General features: G+C 40.9%; 1 protein-coding gene across 3 annotated transcripts in view; it reads right to left on the bottom strand.

Annotated features, from left to right (window-relative positions):
* IL1RL2 (interleukin 1 receptor-like 2) overlaps positions 1-17,825 on the bottom strand; it is a 52,351-nt gene extending 34,526 nt beyond the window's left edge. Inside the window, exons 1-5 of one of the 3 annotated variants that reach the window (XM_011956603.1) lie at positions 17,718-17,825; positions 16,885-16,954; positions 15,526-15,760; positions 12,827-13,022; positions 3,254-3,413 (exon numbers count right to left, since the gene is read on the bottom strand). In XM_011956603.1, the coding sequence (XP_011811993.1) occupies positions 3,254-3,413; positions 12,827-13,022; positions 15,526-15,760; positions 16,885-16,954; positions 17,718-17,789 (733 nt within the window). In that variant the 5' untranslated portion in view covers positions 17,790-17,825. Of the gene's footprint in view, positions 1-3,253; positions 3,414-12,826; positions 13,023-15,525; positions 15,761-16,884; positions 16,955-17,461; positions 17,485-17,717 lie in introns of those variants that run through there. The other 2 variants (XM_011956604.1, XM_011956605.1) reach the window with 2 other exon arrangements.
* Between the last annotated feature and the right edge of the window lie 477 nt (positions 17,826-18,302).

Raw genomic sequence — 18,302 nt, 5'->3', positions numbered from 1 at the left:
TCGAGACCATCCTGGTCTACACGGTGAAACCCCGTCTCTACTAAAAAATACAAAAAACTAGCTGGGCGAGGTGGCGGGTGCCTGTAGTCCCAGCTACTCGGGAGGCTGAGGCAGGAGAATGGCGTAAACCCGGGAGGCGGAGCTTGCAGTGAGCCGAGATCGTGCCACTGCATTCCAGCCTGGGCGACAGAGCGAGACTCCATCTCAAAAAGAAAAAAGAAAAAGATATTCCCGCCAATCGAAAACAAAAAAAGAGCAGGAGTAGTTATACTTAGAGAAAATAGATTTCAAGACAAAAACTATTAAAAAAGACAAAGAAGGTCACTATGTAATGATAAAAAGGTCAACACCCAACACTGAATCACCCAGATGTAAAAACAAATATTATTGGAACTAAAGAAAGAGATAGGCTCCAATATAATAACAGCTGGAGACTTCAATATCCCACTTTCAGCATTGGACAGATCTTCTAGACAGAAAATCAACAAAGAAACATCGGACTTAATCTGCACTATAGACCAAATGGATCTAATAGATCCATTTACAGAACATTTCATCCAATGGCTGTAGAATACATATTCTTTTCCTTAGCACATGGATCATTCTCAAGGACAGACTATATGTTAGGTCACAAAACAAGTCTTAAGACACTGAAAAAACTGGAAAAATATCAAGCATCTTCTCTGACCACAATGGAATAAAACTAGAAATTAGTAACAAGAGGAATTTTGGAAACTATACAAACACATGGAAATTAAATGGTATGCTTCTGAATGACCAGTGGGTCAATGAAGAAATTAAGAAGGAAATTGAATAATTTCTTGAAACAAATAATGGAAACACATGCTAAAACATATGGGATACAGCAAAAGCAGTACTCAGAGAAAAGTTTATAGCTATAAGTGCCTACATCAAAAAAAGAGGAAATACTTCAAATAAACAATCTAATGGTGTATCTTAAAGAACTAGAAAAGCAAGAGCAAACCAGGTCCAAAATCAGTAGAAGAAATAAATTAAATCAAAATGAAAAAAACACGGAAGATCAATGAAAAAAAAGTTGGTTCTCTGAAAAGGGAAACAAAATTGACAAACCTTTAGCCAGATTAAGAGAAAAAGAGAAGAGATACAAATAAATAAAATCAGGAATGAATAAGGAGACGTGACAACTGTTATTGCAGAAATCCAAAAGATTATTAATGGCTACTATGAGCAACTATATGCCAATGAATTGGAAAATCTAGAAGAAATGGACAAATCCCTAGACAAATACAACCTATCAAGATTGAATCGGGAAGAAATCCAAAACCTAAACAGACCAATAACAAGTAACAATATAAAAATTTTAATAAAGTCTCTTTATTAAAGAGAAAGAAGTCTCTTTATTAAAGGAAAGCCTGGGACTCGATGGCTTCACCACCAAATTCTACCAAACATTTAAAGAAGAACTAATACCAATCCTACTCAAACTGTTCAAAACAATAGAGGAGGAGAAGATATTTCCAAATTCATTCTATGAGGCCAGTTATTACCCTGATACCAAAACCAGACAAAGACACATCAAAAAAAAAAAAAAAGAGAGAGAGAGAAAACTACAGGCAAGTATCTCTGATGAATATTGATGCAAAAATCCTCAACAAAGTACCAGCAAACAGAATTCAACAATACATTGGAAAGATCATTCATCATGAGCTAATGAGATTTATCCCCCGGGATGCAAGGATGGTTTGACATTTGCAAATCAATCAATGTAATACATCACATCAACAAAATAAAGGATAAAAACCATATGATCATTGCAATTGATGCTGAAAAAGCATTTGATAAAATTCAGCAGGCCTTCATGATAAAAACCCTCAAAAAACTGGAATTAGAAAGAACATGCCTTAATGTAATAAAAGCCATATGTGACAGACTCACAGCTAGTATCATACTGAATGGGGAAAAACTGAAAGCCTTTCCTCTAAGTTCCGGAACACAACGAGGATGCCCACTGTCACCACTGTTATTCAACATAGTACTGGAAGTCCTAGCTAGAGAAATCAGACAAGAGAAAGATATAAACAGCATCCAAATTAGGAAAGAAGAATTCAAATTATCATTGTTGGCAAATTATATGATCTTATATTTGGGGAAACCTGAAGACTACACAAGAAAACTATTAGAACTAACAAATTCAGTGAAGTTGCTGGGTACAAAATCAGCATACAAAAATCAGTAGCATTTCTATACGCCAACAGTGAACAATGTGAAAAGAAATTTTACAAGTAATCCCATTTACAATAGCCACACATAAAACCATATGATCATTTCAAAAATATTAAAATGCATAGGAATTAACCAAAATTAAATACCTGGGAATTAACCAAAGAAGTGAAAGATCTCTATAATGAAAACTATAAAACACTGATGAAAGAAATTGAAGAGGACACCAAAAAAATGAAAAAATATTCTATGTTCAAGGATTATAAATATAAATATACACATATTATGTAATATATATACCTATTGTGTATAATATGTAATACATCTTTATTATATATAATACACCTTTTATTATGTAATATATACACATATTATATATAAATATATACACCTATTATGTGTATATATTATAAACACATAAATATATACACCTATTATGTACCCACAAAAATTGAAAACTAAAAAAATTAAATTAAATTAGTGGCTTGAGCTAAATTACTTTTAGGTTTCTTCTTCCTCTAAGGTTCTACTTTCAAACCTCCAGGCATATGTTCAAGAGAGCTGGCTGCCCTGGGATGAGAACACAGGTCCCATGAGCAGCAGGATATCCCAGGACCATGTCCAGAACTCTGAGCTCTGAAGCACCTGAGGCAGGGGAGGCCTCAGCTGGAAGGCCGGCAGGAATATTCACAACAATGAAGGCTGAGGTGAATGAGAGTCATGTTCATTACATCTACCATTTTCTAGATACCTGTGTTTCATCAGGCACCCCAGCAGCTAGTCTATGTGCATGATCTCATTTAATTTTCACAAATCAACCAAGAGTTTTGAGTGTTCTGTTGTTCAGAAGAGGGAACTAAGCTGCTCATGCCCTTCTGCCTCACTCTTCCCACCTTCTGATTCTAAGAGTGGCAGGTCTGAGAGCCTGCTAGCCTTCAGGGAAACCAAGACCTAGAATCACTCCTGCTCAAATCCCAAAGCCCAAAGCCAGAAGCCAGTTCCCACAAAGCCAAAAGAAGACAAGGCGACAGACATACATGAGCATACTTACTGATGTTCACAGTGATGCCATTTAAAACTTCGTGCTGCTTCCCTGAGTGTGTCAGTATGACTTGACACGCGTAGTTCCCTCTGTCCTCTGCTGAGACATTGCTCACCAAAAGCCTGGTTTCCAAAACGGTGAACCGCTCCCCTGTAATCTCGTTACAGTCCTAATACAAATAAAAACAAAATTCAATTCAATGAATACAGTCTCGTTACAGTCCTAATACAAATAAAAACAAAATTCAATTCAATGAATACTTAGAAACCTGTGTGATCCCTAGAATTTAGGTAATTTACAAACTAACTGAAAGACAACAGAGAGCTAGCTAGCTAGCTAGGTAAATAGAAAAATAGGTAGATGACAGATTGATGATAGATAGACAGAAAGACACAGCAGAATTCCTTGCCCAGTCTGTATATATATATGTGTGTATGTGTATACAGATATACACAGATTTGACAAAGGATATTTTACAGGCTGAAGTGAATGATACAAACATTAAGTCTAGCAGGAGTTGAGAGGAGAGTGGCCTATGTGAGTTGGAAGGAAGATTTCATGGAGGAAAACTGAGCCTGGGTCAGTTTTTCACAGGAGGACATGAAGAGGCAGGAACGTCCTCCACCTACAGGGGCCCATGTCTGCCAGTGGACTCCCACTTAATGGCCCAAGTCCCTCTGCCAAGACTGGAAACCCGGGTTCATAATGACTGCTCCCACTGCGGGCCCAATTACACTTTCTGCACTTATCAAGCATTGGACTTTATAGAAATCCAAAATACTTCTTCACCAACATCCACTTTGAAGGTCTGAACAGTGAGCAAAGGAAGCTGGCCAGGTTCATGGAGGGCAGATGTCACATCACTTCTCCCGCTCCCCCCCAGTCTCCTCCATGGACAAGGCAACAACCTCACACCCAACCAACCAGAAGACCAGTGAATCTCAGGAATGCTTTCTCTCCCAGCAACCACCCAGAGGGCAAGCCTCACCATTCCTATGTCCTGTCCTAGGCTCACATTCTCATGCTAATCACCACTTCTTTTATACCTTGGGCCCACTTCTGAATTCTCCCAAACCTGTTCCCTGTCCTTCAAGAAGCTGCACTCCACAGAGTGACTGCTTAGCTAAGTGGTCCATTTGTTCATTCAAACATTGGAGTTCCTGCAGTTTGCTTGCACTGTGACAGGCCTGGCCATGCAGGACTAACATGCAATCCCTCTCCTCAGGAAGCACACAATCTAAAAGATAAAACCAACATGGAAACCCCTAATTAAATAAATATTTACCTGCCCAAGCGTTAAGCTCTCTCCTCACTTAGGCACGGTTCAGAGTCACAGTTCATTCTCCACCCCTGGAACAGCATGAATAGAGCCGCCCAGCAGGATGCAGTAAATAATTAATGCCAGACAAGCACTGGTTTATTTATAATATGAAATGCTACTTCCTAGAAGGCTTACATTATTTCCCCATAAATACCTGATATGGGAAACCAACTCAGAATCTGACAACTGCTTATCAAACAAAATGGGAGTTACTAATCAGAGTTAGATGTATAAAGGCATCAGACTCTGATACTGTGGTGTCTCCTTCTTCAGGATACAGACAAGGACTTTTTTTTTTTTTTTTTTTTTTTGTGAGACAGAGTCTTAGCTCTATCACCCACTTCCTGAGCTCAGGGGATCCTCCCACTCCAGTCTCCTGAATAGCTGATACTATAGGTATGCATCACCACACCCTAATTTTTTGTCATTTTAGTACAGACAAGGTTTCACCATGAAGCCCAGGCTGGTCTCAAACACCTGGACTCAAGGAGTCTGCCCACCTCAGCCTCCCAAAGTGCTAGGACTACAGGCGTAAACCACTGCACTTAGCCCAAACAAAGCACAAAGTCTAGTCCTTGCACCTCATAAACCTCTTCCCTGGACAGTCTTCCCTGGATAGTCTCTGGCTAGGTATAGTCCCTGGGCCTCCTTTTCTGTGCTTTCACGGTTGAGCAGTCCTCTTTCTGAAGGATTCATTCTTTCTTTCAAGATATACATATTTTAATCACCTTAAAGTTCAGCCTCGCAGTTGAAGGCCATTCTGTCGCTTTGCTATAACTTGAACTGCCTCTGTTCTGATCCACTGGAGCATTATTTCAAAGGTTAAACTCTCAACAAGCTTGGATTTAAATTTAAAATCTTTAGGGCAATGTCTCACTAACAAGATTTAAAATTAAAATATTAAGAACAATAGCGTCCACTTTTGAATGCCTTATATATTCCAGGCATCGTGAAGAAAACTCCTGACCCAGGACGTACAATATTTCAGAAACACAAAATAACCTGAGAATTCTTACTAAGATGCAATGAGTACAGAAGAGTGATGGAGATAAAACTGGTGAGGTAGTCAGGAGCCCTGTCACAGAAAACCATGAAAAGGAGATGAGCGTCAGAAGCCTTCTGAGCAAGAGAATAAGATAATCAGATTTTCTTTTGAGAAACATCCTTTAGTTGCTGTGTAGTTTAAAGGATTAAAATAATGCAATGCTAAAGATCATTTAGATTTTATTTCCATAAACTGAGGCCAAATGGAACCTAAACTAAAGCAGGGAAGTAAGGATAGCAAGTAAAAAAACAAAAAACAATGATTTTAAGCAGTTCCAGTCCACTGAATGTACTGACAAATTTGGGATACGCAGAGGGAGCAGGACTTCTACAGTCCTAGCTTGGGTATGCAAAGGTGTTACTAGCAAGAAGAAAGAATGCAAAGAAATGGAGAAAATGGTTCTATTGGGGGTAAGATTAAAAAATAGCTCTAACCATGGTGCACGGGGTGAGTGGTGGGGATGGGAGGGTCTAAGGAGAATGTATATTAGACGGTTGGACAAAGGAATCCAGAGGGTGGAAGAAAGATCCAAGTGGAAGAGAACTGGGAGCCATACGGAGAATATAGAGTGAAATTGATGGTTCTATAAATCATCCACTTGAATGTAAGCAAAAGCGAGCACAGAAGATGACCATGGCTCAAACTATGGGGAACCTCAAATCCTAAGACCCAACTATAGAGGAAAAAATTTCAGTGATGATTACAAAGGAAGTGCCAGAAAAAATAAAAATCATAATAAAAAAAAAAGATAAACAGAGACAAAGAATGAGTAAGTCTTAGAAGAAAACGAGAAAGGAGTTTCCAGCTGATGGGAGTGCCCAGCAATGTTGAATGCCACAATTAGGTTGAAAATGAATGTCACTTTAGCAACTAGAGAGCCCGAAGTAACTTTAGCAAGTCCAGATTGAGCACAGTGATGGGGGCCCCAAACCACTGTGCTGAGGAGTAATTTGGGATTGAAACGAAAACAAAATTGGAGACATTACCACTTTTCCAGGTGTAGACAGATGTCTTAATACCCTAACCTTGTCCTCTGTCAGCTCTTCAATTTCAAAGACTTCCTGGGGACTTCTCTCAGTTTTCAATTCTCCCAGACATAAGCCAAGATTATCATAGGGATTTGCCATTATCCAGAACCCCGTCTCCAAGTTCTTAAAATTAAATATATTACTTTCTGACTGATTCCCTGTTCCAGCTCATTCATTCCTTTATTGTAACTAAATAATAATAATCTCTAATATTTATGTATTAGGTACTTATGCACTCATGCTGAACTAAATGCTTCGTGGATAGATTAGGTCATTTAATCTTTGAAACAGGGCCATGAGGCCATATATCTCTGGATTTAGCAAACAAAAATCATTCTATATTTTATGCAGAAAAGGATTCAAGACAAGATACTAGGTGCTTTGCAAAATCTGTGAAAGTACTCAGGAAGTGGCATCGAGGCCAGAACCACACTGCCGAACTGGCTTGCCCTGAGAGCTGCTACCTCTACCACAACCTGGAAAGTGGGAAAGTGACTCTGAAATACACCACCTGCAATTCAGAGACCAGGAGTTGCCACTTACACAACTCCAGTGTGTCAAGTAAAGCCACATCAGGAAGAGCCACCCCAACAAATAAAGCGGAATACTCAGCTCCCACAGACCTGGAGACTGGACACTTCAATACTGCTGGAGAAATTTCCGTGTCTCCAGGGCTGTGCGTTCCAGTAGAAAAAGCAGGAAGATCCACCATCCTCACCTTCACCTTTCAGCAAAGCCAGCTGGAGACACGGAATTCCATCCAGAGCCTTGGCAGTAGGTGACTCAGCAAAATGCAAGGTGGTTTGGTCATTTTGTTCCTGTGTCTTTTTAGCTTTATGGCCTCTACAGGATAAAAAGGCTCGCCAGGGATGGTGAGTGTCTACTCACCATGGGCATCACACTTTTCCACTGAACTTTCTATCCATTCAACTCACTTTTCTACCTTAACTGGAATTAGCCCACCTGACCTCTCTATTTTCGTCTAATTTCCAAGCTCTTTCAGGTATCATTTCCTTTCCTGTCCATCCTGGATTCATGTGTCCATCACTTCAATCACTTCACTTCCAATACCTCAACTCTGAGCCCTCCGTCCTTCCAGCATCTTCACCTGCAAAGCCCCCCATTCTGATGGATCCCTTCATCCCTCTCCTACACGCCTCCAACCAGAGAGCAGAGCACTATAGGAGCTAATCACATAAACAGGCGTCTTGGTACCACTACAAATTCATGGTCTCCACCTTAGCCATTCTTTGCATCTCTATCTATTTACCTACATTACTCTTTCAAATTTTCCCCATAACATATCCTTACAATTATAAAAATTCGGAGCCCTCGGACATGAGTTCCCCCACTTCCTCTCCTCCTCCTTTTCCCTCATTTTATCAGTTCTACTTTATAACTTTCTGAAATGAACCACACTTCTTAACTTGATTTCTAGGATAGTCCAAATGATCAGCATGCCACCATTCTCAAGGCCTTCCAATGGATTTCACTACAGCCCCTACGGAAGGACTTTTCTCAAATGCGAATTTGCTCATGCCGTTCTCCGGATGGTGGGATTCACTGTTGAAATGCTTTAGGTTGGCATAAACAGTGTTTATTTTCTAGCACCATCTTTCTACATGTGCCCTAAACTCTAACCAGGGTCCCCAAACACCATTCTCTTTCGCACCCAACACCTTTGCACCTGCTGCTTCCCTCTAATTACTGACCTTCCTTGCCGTACCCACCAGGCTAACTGTGGTCACTCTTCAAGCACAGTTCAAAGTCACCTTTTCCAGGAAGCATAGCCACGGACATTCCCAGGGTCTGCTCTGATTTCGCTTTCTGTATGTTCACCTCATGCTGTAATAAAATTCTTAGTTTACTTGTCTGTCTGTTTCCTCTGATAAATTGTAACTTCTTTGAAGACATATGACATCCCTTGGCACAGCACCAAGAAGATCACAGATTTCAAATACTTGAAGAATTGATTCCAACCCTCTGGTTTTACAGATGACAACATTGAGGCCCAAAGAGTGATTCCAGGTCTGAGCACATGGTAGTGGCAAAAACAGCCACACCTGGGTCACCAAAACTGAGCAGGTGGTATAGTATCAGGTGACCCCTCCTGCTTACACTGCTGGCCCCCAGCTTTTGCCTACTTTTGCAAGCCCAGGGGTTGTTTTTAAAATAAAGGCGTCTAAGCCCCACCCACGGGTGACCTGCTTCAGTTAGTAGAGGGTGAGACTGAATATCTGGATTTTTAAAAGGTCCAGAGGATCAACTCTGATACTCATTTAGGATTGCTAGTCACAGCTCAGAGGCCATCTCCAAGTGCTGCAGAAACAGAAGTTAGAATAGCCAAGGCAACATTTCAGAAAAAGGAAAAGCAGAAGACTTACACAAAACTTACAAGACTTATCTAATGCCATATTAATTAACAAGGATAAGGACTCAGTGCGGTGGCTCACACCTGTAATCCCAGTACTTTGGGAGGCTGAGACAAGTGGATCATCTGAGGTCAGGAGTTCGAGACCAGCCTGGCCAAAATGGTGAAACCCTGTCTCTGGTAAAAATACCAAAAATTAGCCAGGCGTGGTGGCGTGTGCCTGTAATCCCAACTACTCTGGAGGCTGAGGCAGGAGAATTGCTTGAACCCAGGAGGCAGAGGTTGCAGTGAGTCAAGACCGCGCCACTGCCCTCTAGCCTAGGAGGCATAGTGAGACTCCATCTCAAAAAAAAAAAAAAAAAGAAAAGGAAAGGAAAGAAAGAGAAAGAAATAGAATAAGGGAACGCTACAGAGAGTTCTGAAACAGATCTATACACAAAGACCAATATGATTTAAGTCAGAGGTGGCATGCAAAGCAACGTGAAAAGAACAGGTAAACCGTAAGTCCACACAGAAAAAAATTACATTTGACCCTACCAACACTACACACTGAAAAATCAGTGGAAAAAGAAAAACAATGAAACTTCAACAAGAAAATATAGGAAAAGATCCTTTTACCTTGGGGTAGGAAAAAGATTCTTAAGTCACAGAAAGTACTAATCACAATGGAAAATCAGTACGTTAGACTGCATTAAAACTAGGAAGTCTGAGACCTCATTACCAGAGTAGAAAAGCTAGCCATTGCTTAGAAGGGCACATTGTAACAATTACTCATATCCAGATCTATAAAGAGCTACTACAAATCAATGAGAAATAGACAAGAGGCTAGCAAACCACACACTGGCCACATGTGGCTAACCACCTGTTTTTGTAAATAAAATGTTGTTGAAACGCAACCACACTCCTTCATTTCTATATTGTCTACAACTGTTTTTGTGCTTCCAAAACAGAGTTGAGTAGTTGAAACAGGGATCATCTGGCCTACAATGCCTAAAATATTTATTATTTGGTTTTTTACAGGAAAAAAAAAAAGATACCTCTTGGACAAGGTAACCCGCAGCCACTCAGGAGGCTGAGGCGGAAGGGTCACTTGAGCCCAGGGGTTCAAGGTTACAGTGAGCTATGATTGCACTACTGCACTCCAGCCTGGGCAACACAGCAAGAGCTTATCTCGAAAAAAAAAAAAAAAAAAAATTCACAAGCAAGCACTCAAAGAAAAAAAATTACACACACACACCCATACACATCCAAGTGCCAATAAGAAAATTTAAAGATCAACATTATCAGTTATAATCAGGGAAGTGTTAATTAAGGCTGAAATGAGACACAATTACTCACTTATCCAAATAGCAAATTAAAAAGGCTAATAGTACCATCTGTTGTCAGATATAGGGGCATAAATAACACTTATACAGTGCTGCTGGAACTGTAAATTGGCACCAATTTGGAAAACGGTTTGGCATTTTCTACATACCCTTATGACCCAAATATTTCACCCTTGTGTAATTATGTCCCACAAAATTGCATTCATAAGTGAGAAAAGTGTTCATACCAGCTTTGTTTCTAAGACCCAGAAATTGGATATGACTCAAGAGTCTAACAATAATAACAGTGAAATAGTATAAGCAATGAAAATGGATGAAATATAGCCACATGCAATAGCATAGATGATTCTCACTGGTTTGCTATTGAGCCAAGGAAGCTAGACATAAATACTACATATGATTTTATTCAAATTAAATAAAATTCAAAAACTGGTAAATCTAATCTATGATAGTATAAATCAGGGAAGTGGTTATTTGGGGACTAGAGAGGCATAGTTTTTGCAAGATGGAAGAGGTGGGCCTTCAGAGGTGCTAGTAATGTTTTCTTAACCTTCGTGGGAAAGGGTAATTAAAAAGTATGTTCACTTTCTGATAATCCAACAAGCTTGTCCACTTATGATTTCTGCATTTTATATGTACATGTCAAACTTCAATGGAAAGGTTTTTTTTTAATGCATTGCAAACAATCATACCCGGGATATATAAATATATAAAATCTCCTATAAGTCACAAGAAAATGGCATGAAAAGTAAAATAAGAAATATACCAAAAGATATGAGTGGGCAGTTCAGAAGAGGATCCAGAAATGGCCAATAAACATATGAAAAAAGTGGTCAGTCTCACTAATAATTAAGGAAAAGTAAAATAAAATAACAAAAAGGTACATTTTATACCCACCAGGCTGATTTTAAAAATCAAAGTCTTATAACACAAAGTTCAACACAAGGTTGTAGGAAATCGAGAATACTCCTGGTGAGCCAGGCATGGTGGTTCATGCCTATAATCTCACCACTTTGGGAGGCCAAGGCTGGAGGATCACTTGAGGCCCAGAGTTCGAGACCAGTCTGGGCATCATAGCAAGATTCTGTCACCACAAAAAATTTTAAAAATTACCTGGGCTTCCACATGAGCCCAGGAGTTAGGCTGCCATGAGCCGTGATCACACCACTGCGCTCTAGCCTGGGCAACAGAGTGAGACTCTGTCATAAAATAAAATAAAATACTCCTGGCAAAAGTATAAACGGATACAAAATTCTGTAAAGCAATTTTTGCAACATCAACAAAGTTGAATACTTTGTTCATCTGCATGCCCTACAAATGAGCAATTCTAGGGCTAGCAATCAGGTATCTTAGAGAACTGCATGCACTAGCAAATATGTTTAAAAGACAGGTATAAGGACATTCACTTCCACATTTCTTGTGAAAGAGGGCAACTCAACAAACTAAATGAACATGAAATATGTAACAGAAAGGATCGACAAAATCAAAAGTTAGTTTTTGAAAAGAGTACTAGAACTGACAAGTCTCTCATGAAACTAATCAAGTAAGTGTGTGTGTGTGTAAGAAAGAGAGAATGAATAATGACTAAAGGTGAACCTTACTTTGAAGGTTTTAATGTCTGCAGACATTAAAAGAGAAGAGCTGATAAACAATTTTCCAGAATATATGAAACCTTTAATGAAATGAGAAACTTCCTAAGACACAAAATCTTACCAAACTCACACAAGAGAAAGTAAGAAATCTGCGTAATCCTTTCACCATTAAAGAAATTGAATCAATAAATGAAAACCTTCCCATAAAGAAAACTCATGACCCGGAGGGGTGTGCTGGCAAGAGTTAACAAGCAGGAAAAACTAATTCCAATCTCAAATAACTAGCCTGTGCTCCTCCACGCTAAGGGTTACCTTCTATGTCAACATATGCCAGGATCATCAAGAAAAGAGAAATTTCAAAGATGAAAACATAAAGTGCAGAAAGATGAGCTTAAAAAAGAAGGGCTAGGAAGAGTTAGGCTATATATTTTTATTTGCTAGTATAGCATTATATAAGAATAATCACAGGGCACTAATCATGGTAGCGACATGTCAAGGAAGGTGTGATGAGCCCAGAGCAAATATGGAACGGTAGCAGGAAAGAAGTTTTCCAGGGAGTAACCTCTTACGATTTGTGATTATTGAACCATGCGCACGTAGTATGTATTTAAACAAACATAATTAATGTTAGAAAATAAAGAACAGCCTGAAAAACAAGAATAACTGGAGGAAGGTGGTGGATCCAAATAATAAAATATTACAAAGATACAATAACCAAAAAATTTTTTAAAACAGTAATCAGGAAGGTAACATTATCAATGACTGCTAGCTAACTAATCTATCTTAGGCACACAAATTTCTTTACCAATTCTGCCTTAAAAAATGCAACTTAACCTATAAAAAACAGTGGGTTTTTAAAGAAAACGAGGAAAAATATCCATAAGAATTTTTTTTTTTTACCTTATACCACTTTATTGGACCCAAAACACAACTCTTCGGGAAGTGCAGATGACATGTGAGACTATCATCTTTTCCAAGATGTAATATTTGCTTGTACTCATCTGATAAATTCGGTAAACCATTTACAGAAGTGTCACACCACTGTTTTTCAAAAACAGTTAGGTTTACATGTATTCTATGACAGCTGTCTCTACCCCTGTAAGACAGATTGAGACCTCATAAACTCTTCTAAAAAATCACAAAATCAAATAATTCAGCTCATTTTCAAATGTTTTCAAATCATTTTCACAGCACCATGCAAACCCTCTGCCTTTAACAAAGCAGTAAGCACCCCCCAAATCATTCATCACAAAAGGACAAATGGTATTCACACAGTGGAGAAACTGCACAACACCTTAACTGAGTGATCAAAATGGACATCACCAACTGGGGGCAAGTGGATGCAATGTGGCTCTGAGTAATTTTCTGAAGAGGACACAAAGCACTCACCTAGCATTCCAGCCAAAATGGCTGAACCTAATAATGAAGAAATACCTGACAAACACCAATGAAGGAGATAACACAAAATAATTGCCTATAGTCCTTAAAAATGTAGGTACCATGAAAAACAAAGACTGAGGAACCGTTCCAGATTAAAAGAAATTACATATTCATGGCAACCAAATGTGATGCATGATCCTAGATTGGTAACTGTACTGGGAAAGAAAGAAAAAAATTATAAAAGGTCTTCAATGAGACCATTGATAAGATTAGAATATAGATTATAGATTAAGGTATTATATGATGGTTACATTTCCTGAATTTGGTAACTATACTGTGATTATGTAAGAAATAAACATATATACATTGAAATGAAATAGGAAATATACACTGTTGATAGGAAATATAAACTGAAATATTAAGAGCTAAGAGGATATGCATACAACTGAAATGGTTTAAAAATGGCTTAGGAGAAAAATATTGTTTATAATTTATATCATATATATGGTGAAAGAGAAAATTATAAGATGAATGTAAAAATATATTCTTAAAAATGAGACATCTAGATAATCTAGATAAAGGGTAGAAGGAAGTTCTTGATACTATTCCTGCCAAATTTATTTAAAGTTAAAATTATTTCAAAGCAAAAAGTAAAAATACAGTTTCCTAAATATGTATCCTATCTGGATGTTAGTAGTAAAAGTCTTGGAGAATTCACGTTCATTTTCTTTTATGGCAGATATCCTTGTCTAATTTCTATTAAAGATTATTTTTCGTCATTTCACAGCTCCCAGATTTAAATAGTTTAACTCTAGCTTCGACATCCAGATTCATTTATGTGATGTATGATCTTCAAGTCTAGTTAATAACTCACAGCCTAGCCTAAAATAGGAAAGCAGACCTCCACATGCTCTGAGTGGTTTATTAGCGACTAAATCTGTGGAAAGGAGCCAGGCAGAGCTAACGACCACTTCCACTTGTGAACCACTCGATTTTGTGCATTTTGTCTGTCTGGTGGATAGAAATGAGGAATCTGGCAGAAATCAGAGTGGGACATGGGCCATGCTGGGCCACAGAAAGGGGCCGGCAAATATCATGGAATCAAAACAAGAGAGAGAGAATGGAGTACCCACTTCACACCTGGTCTCAGTTAATTTGCACCTCAACCCTATCGGGCCAGCATTAATTCCATTTTACAGAAAAAAATAAGGCTCAGAGAGATCAAGTAATTTGTTAAGGTCATGCAAGCCAGTGTGGGAGAGTCACAAAATTGTGACCCTCAAGCTAAATTTGGTCTACAGATGTGTTTTATTCAGGCCCAACAAAGCTTTACAAATTATAAAAAGTTGCACACACAAATTCCAATTTCCAGATTCCCTTGAAAAGTGAGACGATGGGCTTGATCCTAATAGACGGCTACCTTTGAGGGGCAGTCACCACCAGGCCTGTGTTACTCATTCATGTTTCTTAGCACGGGTTCTCCAGTGAGGTCTGGAACATTCTCGATGCTTACTCCCTGCCTTAAGCAAATTCCTTGTGAAAAGGGCTCATAGGAGGCTTATTCCTATCTGGATGTGCCATTTCCCACAAAAGCTTTTGGCATTTCAAGAAAGATGGCAGTGGCCAGGCTAGGTGGCTTAGGCCTGTAATCCCAGCACTTTGGGAGGCCAAGACGGGTGGATCAGGAGTTCAGTAGATGGAGATCATCCTAGCTAACACGGTGAAACCCCGTCTCTACTAAAAATACAAAAATTTAGCCAGGCGTGGTGGCACACACCGTAGTCCCAGCTACTTGGGAGGCTGAGGCAAAAGAATTGCTTGAACCCAGGAGGCAGAGGTTGCAATGAGCCGAGATCGCACCACTGCATTCCAGCCTGGTGACGGAGTGAGACGTCGTCTCAGAAACTTAAAAAAAAAAAAAAGAAAAAGAAAACAAGAAAGAAAGATGGCAGCAATAATATTGGGACAGACACACTTTGTGAGTGGGTCTGGTCTGAGGTGCCATTTCCATGGGGAAAGATGCATATCAGATTCCAAAAATGATTTACAAATCTGTTCTGTTTAAAAATGTGTTCACTGGAATTTGTCTTGTAACAATTATAAAAACATACAACAACGTAATTCTTCTCAATGAGTTTTCTATGTTCATTAAGAATTTTCCTTAAAGAATTTATACATATACACACATGAGTTAGTTCTATTTTAAATGAGGAACTTACTTTATAACACATTGGTAGACTCCTGAGTCCCCCCATTCCATAGGGAGAAACAAAATCCAAGTCTCTTCCTGGTGAATTCTAGACTGTATGATTTTGGACACTGGGATTTTGCTAGAATTTTTATACCATGTTACACTGACTTCCCCAGATGTTATGGGAGGGAATGTACAATTAAAAGCAAAAGGCTGGCTTGCTGAAAGCATCTCATTTTTCATAAAAATGTCGTTGCATCCATCTAGGGAAAGAAAAACAAAATAATTATCCGTGAAAGAAAACTTTAGTTCTATTTACTGTTAGTTTTTTTAAATGCCTCTTCAATTTTCCAGCCAATTTGAAATTTTATTTGGGAGTTTCCTGAGTCTGAAAGTTTCCTAAAAATAGAATGCTGATTATAAAGTATATTCCAAGTTCTTCAAATGTATCCATAAGACAGAATTTACTCCGTTCCCTCCTCACAAATCTCTTCCCCATTGGGAGTGATTTCCCTCTTTCCTTTCTATTCCACGACCCTTAGTTCTTTTCATCCACAGAGTTCTTTACTCTGCACTCATCTACAGAGTAAAGGAGCCCTTCTTGTCTTTTCTGTTTCTGCTCTGCCACCCAGTTACTCTGCCTTGAGTAAAAGGTATTTCATCCCAAAACGATTGTTAAAAAAAAAAAAAGTTGGTTCATTCTTTTTTGGGGGGGGGGGCGGAGTTTCACTTGTTGTCCAGGATGGAGTGTAATGGCACCATCTCAGCTCACTGCAGCCTCCACCTCCCGGGTTCAAGCGATTCTTCTGCCTCAGCCTCCCGAGTAGCTGGGATTACAGGCATAAGCTACTATGCCCGACTAATTTTGTATTTTTAGTACAGATGGGGTTTCTCCATATTGGTCAGGCTGGTCTCGAACTCCTGACCTCAAGTGATCCACCCGCCTCGGCCTCCCAAAGTGCTGGGATTACAGGCATAAGCCACCACGCCCGGCCAAAAAAGTTGGTTCATTCTTAAAGCTCATTTCTACCAAATTTCTTAGAAGAAATTTGTTCTATTGATGGTTTCCTTGCTTTCATCTTGTCATAAAATAACCCTTTATCACATAAAATAGGCAGTAGTAACTCCATTTGAGCATTTTTACTCAAGTCTTCACTTGCCATTTGCCTAACTCCTTCCCCTCCCCGAAGTCACCTCCAAGCTCAAAGGTGACATTCAGGGCTGAGCATCCCAGCACGTGGAGCTGGCTCTGTTTCCTCTTCGCCGTCTTGGGAGCATAAGCAGCCGTGCTCCGGCTGGCGCGATCCCCTGGGGTTCCCAGTGAGGCGCCAGGAGCCTGTGGACTAGGGCGGCCTCTGGGAACTGAAGACACACGGAACGGACGTACCTGCTGTGACAGACAGTGGCAGGGCGATGGACAACCCGCAGAGCAGCAAGGACCACATCCCCAAACCGGGCTGCAAGGAAGGGAGAAGAGGGTGGGAGGGCAGAGCGCTGTGGGGCTGGCCTGAGGCGCCGGCGTGGGCGACCTCGGAATCTCAAAGACAACCGCCCGGGCCGCTGACCTTCCCTTCTTCCTGGGGAGCCCTCTGACTTTGGCCCCACGTTTCCCCAAAGACGACCCGTCCCCTGTCTCCTTCGTCTGGGCGCCCGACCTTTAGGATCCAAGGCAGGGAGCTCGCCCGGCCGCAGAGGAGGATGGGCGAAGAGTGGGCGGAGGCGGCGGTGCGGACCGCATGGGAGCCGCTTCCGCCCCCTGACAGAGAAGCAGGCTCGCGTCCAGAGCTCCCGCGAGGGCCAGGGCGCCCCCCAGCGCAGCCCGCGGCCTGGGTCCCGGAAGTAGGACCCCATCCCCGTCCTCGTCGCACGGAGCCTCCTCCCCTGCGCGCCCTTGTCCTCGGAATCCGCGGTCTCAACAGAAACCCAAACACCGGCTTACTTGGGAGCAACCAGAGCAGGCCCACCTGGCAAGGGCCGGCGGGAAAGCAGAAAGGAAGGCAGGGAGCCGCTGGAGCTGAAAGTAGCCGCGAGCTCCACACCTCGACCCAGAGAGAGAGTCGTCTCCCCCATGGTCACCTAGCCGGTCGGAGGCCCGCCTGGGGGACCTGATCCCTGGCCTGCGGTGGCACACATTGTTGCCACGTCTTTTCCTGCACACCTCTCCTACTATCAGGGCCCCACCCATGCCTGGCTCAGCCAGACTCCCGGCCCGGTGTCTACCTGCCTGCAGGATTGCAGCGTGCAGGACCTCGTGGAGAGTGGAAAATAGGACAGGGACCTGAGCCCTGTCATGCCACTTCCATGCCTAGGTATTTCCCCGCCACCGTGGGCGGGGCAGACCTGCCTTTCCCAGTGGAGCGTAGAAAGGAATGTGACATCACACTAGGAAGTGGCTTGAAAGTCTTTGAGCCTGATTTCCTGGCATCTAAGTCCTTCATCACCAGGAGTGTCTGCTTAAGTCTATTCCAAGCTGAACTCTAAATGAACTGTTCATTCCTTTTTGAGCAGTTACTGCATGCTCTGCATTGGTCTATGTGGAATGACCCCAAAGTGGAAGGCATCCCAAATGGCTTCTAAGGAGAATTATGAATCTGCCTGAGTCATGCTCATTAACTTCTGTAAGGCAGGCATCCCATGGTGTTCTTCAAGTACTTCAGAGCCTGAAGACTGTTCCTGTCTAAAACTTCCCCATAAGGTGATGTCAACAGGGACCTGTTGCGCTAGCCATCTGGAGACACCCCAGAGTCATCCCACAGGGCACTGAGATGTAGGAAAAGATTCAAAATGTAATCTCCATTCAATAGA

Source organism: Colobus angolensis, unplaced genomic scaffold (genome assembly GCF_000951035.1).
Source record: "Colobus angolensis palliatus isolate OR3802 unplaced genomic scaffold, Cang.pa_1.0 Scaffold42, whole genome shotgun sequence".
In the NCBI taxonomy this organism is placed as follows: domain Eukaryota; kingdom Metazoa; phylum Chordata; class Mammalia; order Primates; family Cercopithecidae; genus Colobus; species Colobus angolensis.
This window is presented reverse-complemented; position numbering and strand designations above follow the sequence as displayed.